This window comes from Pavona decussata, unplaced genomic scaffold (assembly GCF_977016875.1).
Source record: "Pavona decussata unplaced genomic scaffold, jaPavDecu1.1 SCAFFOLD_26, whole genome shotgun sequence".
In the NCBI taxonomy this organism is placed as follows: domain Eukaryota; kingdom Metazoa; phylum Cnidaria; class Anthozoa; order Scleractinia; family Agariciidae; genus Pavona; species Pavona decussata.
In genome coordinates this window covers 883409-891691 of record NW_028145449.1, presented here as the reverse complement: position 1 = coordinate 891691, position 8283 = coordinate 883409, and the positions used below count along the sequence as shown (strand labels likewise).

The 8283-nt window shown below is 36.4% G+C and overlaps 1 protein-coding gene across 1 annotated transcript; it reads left to right on the top strand.

Moving 5' to 3' along the window:
• Positions 1–6985: 6985 nt before the first annotated feature.
• LOC146485400 (adenosine receptor A2a-like) lies at positions 6986–8019 on the top strand. Its single transcript, XM_085103229.1, has one exon. The coding sequence runs from the start codon at positions 7090–7092 to the stop codon at positions 8017–8019; it is 930 nt and encodes a 309-aa protein (XP_084959355.1). The 5' UTR covers positions 6986–7089.
• Positions 8020–8283: the final 264 nt, after the last annotated feature.

Genomic DNA, 8283 nt, shown 5'->3' with positions numbered 1-8283 from the left:
ATTGTTATAATGAAAGTACACAAACGCATGGCGCTAAACAGGTTTGGCAAAACATTACTCGCTGATTTCTAAATTGGATCTTCTTTTTAGTTATGTAACAGAGATAAAGAGGCTTAAACAACTCTCCTGTTCTGTCATCTTCTCGCATCTTCCTATTAATTACCTTTTAGAGAAAGATGTCTACAGCGGGTGAATATTCTTGAGCGTTAGGTGCATTAAGTTTGAGTGGTGTAAGGACTTTTAGCAAGAAGATTTTTCTAGTGGATTGTAGTTTTTCTAAAAGTTGATGCATTTTCAATTGTAATATCCTTATCTTTTCATTTTCTACTTAGCTTCCTTACTGATGAAACCAGATGATTCTTGAAAAATTCATAAGATAGATAAAAGTTTAATGCAAGTGGTCGTTATAAAGACGTACACAAAGCAACGATTCAAATTTAGTTCGTTTTGTATGGAAGCACCATGGCGCTCATAAACTTAACTGGAAATACAAAGCAAATGTTATTCAAAAAGCTGACGTGTACTACAGAATTTACTACAGAAATCCAGAACTATTTGATAGTTCTTTTTGTCCTGAACGGTTTTGTGGCCATTACTGCATTTCTGGGGAATACTCTGATCCTAGTTGCCCTTCACAAGGAGACTTCGCTTCATCCGCCGTCAAAACTTTTGTTCTGCAACTTAGCCACAACTGATCTTTGTGTTGGTCTCATTGCAGAACCTCTTTTTTTTACTTATCTTATATCTTCCCAGAACGAACCTTGGAATATTTGCCCCCACGTAATTGCTGTGTCCAATATCACAGGTTATATTTTGTGTGGTGTGTCTTTGTATACACTGACCGCAATAAGCGTGGACAGGCTTCTCGCCCTGTTATTAGGACTCAGGTACAGACAAGTTGTAACTTTAAAGCGAATATATCGCATTGTAGTTGTTTCTTGGGTTGTATCCACTGCCGGAGCAACAAGGTTATTTTGGAATGAACGTATAGCCTCGTGGTATGGCTGCATTGCTGCAGCACTTTGTGTATCACGTCAATCTTCTCTTACACGAAAATTTTCTTTACTCTCCGTCAACCAGATTCAAGCACAAGGTAACGTTAATCAAGGTCAACCAAACCAAACAGTTCAATTGAACATAGCGCGTTACAAAAAAACAGTGTCCAGCGCACTTTGGGTGCAGTTAGCGTTAATTGTTTGTTATCTGCCATTTGCTATCGAGGAGGTTTTGCGCCTTCAGAGAGGAGTTACGCCAGCCATTATGGTCACTAAGTTTTATTCAGTAACTTTGGTTGCCATAAACTCGTCATTGAATCCGATTCTTTACTGTTGGAAGATCAGAGAAGTGAGACAAGCAGTAAAGGACACACTCAGTGGACTTTTGTGTTGATTGAGTCAATTCTTACAATAATGTCTTACTGTTTAATGCTTTTATTGAAGCATGGTAAAATATAAAGCTTAAGTTCCGCGCTTTTTTAGTTCTACTCTGTGAATTTTTGTATAATAGTAAAACGCTGTTTTAAATAGACGGTAAAATAAACAATTGTGTTCGTCTAAAATCGATATAACTCAACGTGTGGAAGAAATTAAAACTATCTACAAGTATCAATTGCATTGGTCATCCAAACAAACGAGCTGCTTTGGAGAAGGAAGTCGACAGAAGGTTGAGAAGAGTTCAACTAAGCCAACCACAAGAAAAAATCCAAGCAAGATTGGCTATGAGCTAGTTCCCAAAATTCGAGACAGCAAAGTTAGTACACCATTCTACAGTCCAGGGATATAGACAGAACTTAACTATGAATGAATTAAAATTGTGAGGTTTTCGTTTTTGCTTTGTCAAAGCAAATCCATCTCTTAATTATTAGAAGAAAAAAAGGCATTTTTATTTTAATTTTACGACTGTTAAACAAAAGCTTAACAGTTAGCAGACATTGGCTTGTTGTTTGTGACATTAAACTGTTATGAATAAAATTGCTTGATGATTTCTTTTCTTTAAATTTGTTCAGTTCAGTCCACATTCCGTTTGATCTCCTTGAAATGCAAACGAAGCGAATGAAAAATGAATAAAACCGGAGAAAACCAAAACTGGAAAAGGAAATAGAAAAGAAAAAGCCTCATAATCAGGTCTTGTTTGAGGTATGCGCGCGTAAGTGTTAGTTAGCAGCCAAATTTCTTCAACACTCGATTATATTTCGTTTGCCACCACTGATCACGTGATCGATCACTGGCGCAAAATTACAGTCGATCTTCATGGACTTATTTATGCGAATAATTCAAGGTGGCAAAAATAAATCAACAAGAACTTTCGAGAATTTTGAAGCGAATGTCAGCTTAGGGTCAAATAGGACTAATTTCCATGATAAAAAGGGAGATTTTGAGGCTTGAATGATACGAAGACGCCGAAGCGATTAGTTATTTGCTTATTGCTTGCATTGACGACTGTTAAAACACTTGCTAGACAGCACACGCTCCCCCGAATAATTGTGTTGCTAGTCACGTTGAGTACCACAATCTTTTTTTTTTTTTCTCGTTAACTGGCTTTTCAAAACTCCAGTGAAAAATATGAATGTTTTCAGTTAATTTATCTTTGCCGCAATAAGCATATCTCACAGTTGACATTCAGGGGGCGTGCTTAGTTATTTCTGTTTGTTGATGTCTTTCTTTAATTTGTTTTCAGTCTCTTGTTTGGACACTGACATACCACAAATGCAAACAAAGAGATTTAAAAAAAACAAATAAATAAAATACACACAAGTATTCAATTTTCAGGAAGAAATAAACGTGGACCAATACAGGCTAAGACCAATGTCTCGTTAAAATACATATAGCCGAATGAAACGTAGCCTGGTTACCAGTCTTTGCACTGTCTCGAAGAGGAAAAAAGGACTGAGAACACGATTGGTGATATAAAGAAAACACGTGTAATAGGGATTAACTTGTGACGCACTTAAGAGCATGCACTCGATTGGAAACTTGTGTTGCTTGTCAAATTATAGCATCATGGCCTGTTGTAATTAGCTGGTGGCACAAACCTCCAATTAAAAATATGAAATATATAATAACTTGTGTCTTTAAATTGTTTTTCAATAATTTTTGGGATGGAAATGAATTAAAGGAAGACGAGAAATAATTTCAGGGTGCGTGGCTCCACAACTTGCTTCAATCAAAGAAGCGTGATCATAATGTTTGTCACAGTCGGCATGATTCTAGAAGGATTATATACGTAGTACATTAAATTGCTGATCAGGCAAAAACAGAGCGAATTTAAAACAGCAAAAAAAGAAAAACAAAAATAGCCGCCTGACTCTGCCTACCCTCTACCGTTTGCCGCCATATTTTAATCAGATGTTAGATGACAATGACAATGATAAGTTTATGGCGTTGTTGTTCGATGTTAAGTTTGTACTAAGGTCCTCTACTGGGCGAAATATCTGTTGCTTTGGTGCACCGGCCACTACAAGTTAATTTGCATTCTTAATTAGTTGAATACAACTCCCACTAAAGACTATGAAAAACGTTGACTGACTCAGTAAATTGTTCAAACATCATCATAAAGGTTTTACCTTTTCTCTCACGACAAACAAATTTTTAGTTCTGATTCTCTTTTTACTCCCATACCATGATAACAAAAGAAAGGTAGTTTATTCCTTGGAAGAACAATATTCAGTAAGTCTGCACAGCTGCGACTGTATTTAAAAGATTATTCGCTGAACTGATATTGGAACTTCCTTTTTAATGATGTAACTGCAACTGTCATAAGAGACTGAACCAAGTCTCATTTTTTGTCATCTTCTCGCATATTCCTGTTATCTACGTTCACAGAAACATGTTTATTGTGCATGAATGAATATTCTTGGGGCGTTAGGGGCATTAAGGTTGCGTGGTATAAAGACTTACAAAACATATTTGTTGACTGAATTGTAATTTGTGAAAATTAATACATTTTCAGTAAACTTATCCTGATGTTTCAAATTTCTTGTGAACTTCCTTTCTGATAGATCCAGGTGCTCAAATGATTCGTAAGATAAATTAAAGTTCAAGGCAAAAAGAAGCGCGGATCAATATAGTCCAAGATCTACGTCTCGTTTAACTACATATAGCCGAATGAGATGTATTGGCAAGGTAGCCTGGCTACAAGGGCCTTTGTACTGTCGCGAACAGAAAAAAAAGGACTGGGAACAAGGTTGGCGACAGAGTGAAAACACCTGTAATAGGGGCAAACTTATGAGGCGCTTAAGAGCATGCGCACACCTGATAATTTGTGTTGTTTGTCAAAATAAAGCAATTCATGGCCTGTTGTAATTAGCTGGCGGCGTAAAACTTCCATTGAAAATATGAAATATAGTGACTTGTGTCTTGAAATTGGTTTTCAATAGTTTTTTTGGCATGAAAAAAAATTAAGGGAAGACTACAATTAGTTTCAGGTTGCGTGGGTCCAAAACTTGCTTCAATCAAAGAAGTATGATCATAATGTTTTGTCACAGTAACATGAGTTTAAAATTATTATATACGTAGTATATGAAATCGTTCTTCCCGCAAAAAGAAAGCGAATTGAAACAAACAGAGAAACAGACAAACAAAAACAACATCCCTGACTTTGTCTACCCTCTCCCGTTTGCCACCATATTTAATTAAATGTTAGAGAAAGACAATTTTAAGACGCAAAGCGCAAACCCGGGCGACGTTTTATGTGCCAGGTCAATCGTGCTTTTCTATTATGATAAGTTTGTAGTGTTGGTTTGCGATGTTAAGGTCCTTTATTGAACTGACGAGATCACAGTTGTGTTCATTATTGACAGGAATTTCTTTGGCGCACCGGCCACTACAAGTTAATTTGCATTCTTAAGTGGCTGAATAACACTCCAACTAAAGATTATGAAAAACGTTGACTGACTCTATAAGCTGTTCAAACATGATCATGGACGTTCGACTTTTGTCTTGTATCTGTACAACCGATACAGATGTTTTATTGTCTTATTTTCTTAAACTCCCATACCATGAACAAAAAAAAAAGATCGTTTATTTCTTGGGAGCCCATTTTTCACTAGGTTGGCACAGGTGCGACAGTAGACAAAAAATTATATTGGATCTCCCTCTTTAGTTAAACAACTCTCCTGTTCTGTCATCTTCTCGCATCTTCCTGTTAATTGCCTTTTACAGAAAGATGTCTATAGTGGATGAATATTCTTGAGCGTTAGGTGCATTAAGAGTGAGTGGTGGAAGGACTTTTAGGAAATAGATTTTTCTAGTGGATTGTAAGTTTTTTATAAGTTAATACATTTTGAAAAAAAAACTGAAAACTTGTGTTGGTTGTCAAATTATATTAATTTATAGCGTTTTGTAGTTAGCTGGCGGCACAAAACTCCAATTAAAAATATGAAATATATAATGAATTCTTTCTTTAAATTGTTTTTCAATAATGTTTTGGGATGAACATGAATTAAAGGAAAACGACAATTAATTTCACCCTGCATGAGTTGAGAACTTGCTTCAATCTGAGTAATATGATCATAATGTTTGTCACAGTAACATGATTTCCCTATTATTATTTATCGCTATGAGTAGTGCATGAAATCGTTGTTCCCTGAACTACAAATGAAACTTCCGTTTTAGTTATGAAGTGATAATTTGTTTAAGCCCTCCATGCTGGTTTGTCATATTTTGTGACCAGCGTTTATCGACTCGCCGTGCTACATATTAAATGTATATCAATATTTTTATATATTAAGTTATCATCTTATGGAGTTAGGACATGGATTGTCTGTTGAATTATAATCTTCGGAAATAGATAAAGTTGCAAAGAACTCATCCCAATGTTTCATAATTTTTGTCTGTTGTTTTCTGATAAAATCCATAACTTCAGCTAAAGCTCATGACGCCGATTTAGCAAAACTTGACAAGATAAATTGACTTAAGTCGTCAATAAACTACGCCATAGTTTAAGCTTTTTGCCGAGCACTGCCGTAACATGGCGACAGCATACTCTTGCAGAAGACGTCAAAGGAATGTTCTAACCTTTGGACGCACGTGCGGAGCTTTTGTTTCGCTCATGAAACATTTTCATTTTTAACATCCTCGTTATCGTCGCCGTCGTGTTTTCGTAAGGTCCCTCATATGTCTGTTGATGTACGGCAAATGTAAACAAAGTGAGCAACAAGAGAAGTCAGAGTGATATTCCCGAAAATGAATTAAGATACAAAAAATTACACCGAATTTAACACATAGACCAAAAAGAAATTTAAAGAAAAAGCAGCATGGATCAACCTGTATGAACCAGGAACTTTCAGTTTTTTAATAATATAAATTGCAACAAACAAGAGTGTATATGTAAATAAAAAATGCTATAACTGCATATTGGACGTTTCGGCCAAGCCTTCGTGAAAATAAATATTATAACAGTAGAGGAAGCTCGCTCAGAACGCTGTCATATTTCGATCCTTAATAATCGCAATATTGAAAAACGTTTCTCAGTCAGATGATATTTGTATAATATGTTATTGAGTCGGCATTTGCCGTCATACTTAATTAAATGTTAGAGAATGGCAATTTTAAGACGCAAAGATCAAAAGCAGGGTGATTTTGTTAGTGTGCCAGTACTATGATAAAAAAAGAAAGGTAGTTTATTCCTTGGGAGCACAATTTGAAATTAGCTTGCACAGGTGCGACGGTAGATAAAACATTATTCGCTGAACTCTTAATAACTTCCTCTTTAATTATTTAACAGTGATAACGTGGTTTAAACAACTCTCCTGTTGTGTTATCTTCCCGCATCTTCATGTTAATTACCGTTTATAGAAACATATCTACAATGAATGAATACTCTTCTGGCGTTAGGTACCTTATGGTTCCGTGGTATACGGACTTACAAGAAAAAGATTTTTCTACTGAACTGTGTTTTTTTTAAATTAATACATTTTCAAAAAACTTTTGCTTCTTTTTAAAACTTATACTTAGCTTCCTTTCCGAAAAAAAACATGGTGCTTCATACTGACAAAAATTCATAAGACAGATTAAAGTTTAATGAGCTCAGTCTCTATAAAGACTTAGGTAAAGCAACGATACAGGTTAGCTCGTTTTGCCCGGGAGTAACATGGCCTTAACGAACTTAACTGGAGATCCAAAGCAAACGTCATACCATGGGCTGGCGTGTTCAACAGAATTTACCGGAGAAGTCCATAACCATTTGATAGTCCTTTTAGCGCTAAATGGTTTTGTGGCCATTACCGCATTTCTGGGGAATACTCTGATCCTAGTTGCCCTTCACAAGGAGACTTCACTTCATCCGCCGTCCAAACTCTTGTTCCGCACCTTAGCGACAACTGATCTTTGTGTTGGTCTCATTGAAGAACCTCTTGTTGTTACTTATTTTACATCCATCCTGAAAGAACCATGGCAAATTTGCCCCTACGTATTTGCTGTTCCCAGTATCACAGGTTATATTTTGTGTTGTGTGTCTTTGTTTACACTGACCGCCATAAGCGTGGACAGGCTTCTCGCCCTGTTATTAAGACTCAGGTACAGACAAGTTGTAACTTTAAAGCGAATATATCGCGTTGTAGTTGTTTTTTGGGTTCTCTCCACTGCTGGAGCAACAATGTTATTTTGGAATGAACGTATAACCGCGTGGTATGGCTGCATTGCTGTAGCACTTTGTGTAGTCACGACAATCTTCTCTTACACGAAAATTTTCCTTACTCTCCGTCATAACCAGATTCAAGCACAAGGTAACGTTAATCAAAGACAACCAAGCCAAACAGCTCAATTGAACATAGTGCGTTACAAAAGAACAGTGTCCAGCGCAATTTGGGTGCAGGTAGCGTTAGTTGTTTGTTATCTACCAATTACTATCGTGGCGCTTTTGCGCCTTCAGAGAGGAGTCTCGTCATTCCTTTTAGTCGCTAGGTTTTACTCACTAACTTTGGCTGCCATAAACTCGTCATTGAATCCGATTCTTTACTGCTGGAAGATCAGAGAAGTGAGACGAGCAGTAAAGGACACAATCAGGGGACTTTTGTGTTGATCAAGTCAATTCTTACAATAATGTCTCACTGTTTAATGCTTTTATTGAAGCATGGTAAAATATAAACTAAAGTTCCGCGCTTTTTTAGTTCTACTCTGTGAATTTTTGTATAATAGTAAAATGCTGGTTTTTTTTTTAAATAGACGGTAAGATAAACAATTGTGTTCGTCTAAAATCGAATGGATATAACTCAACGTGTCGAAGGGGAAAACTATCTACAAGTATCAATTGCATGTGTCATCCAAACAAACGAGCTGCTTTGGA

Coding starts and splice junctions, on each gene's coding strand:
- LOC146485400 (XM_085103229.1), top strand. CDS start 7,090: ATGGCCTTAACGAACTTAACTGGAGATCCAAAGCAAACGTCATACCAT.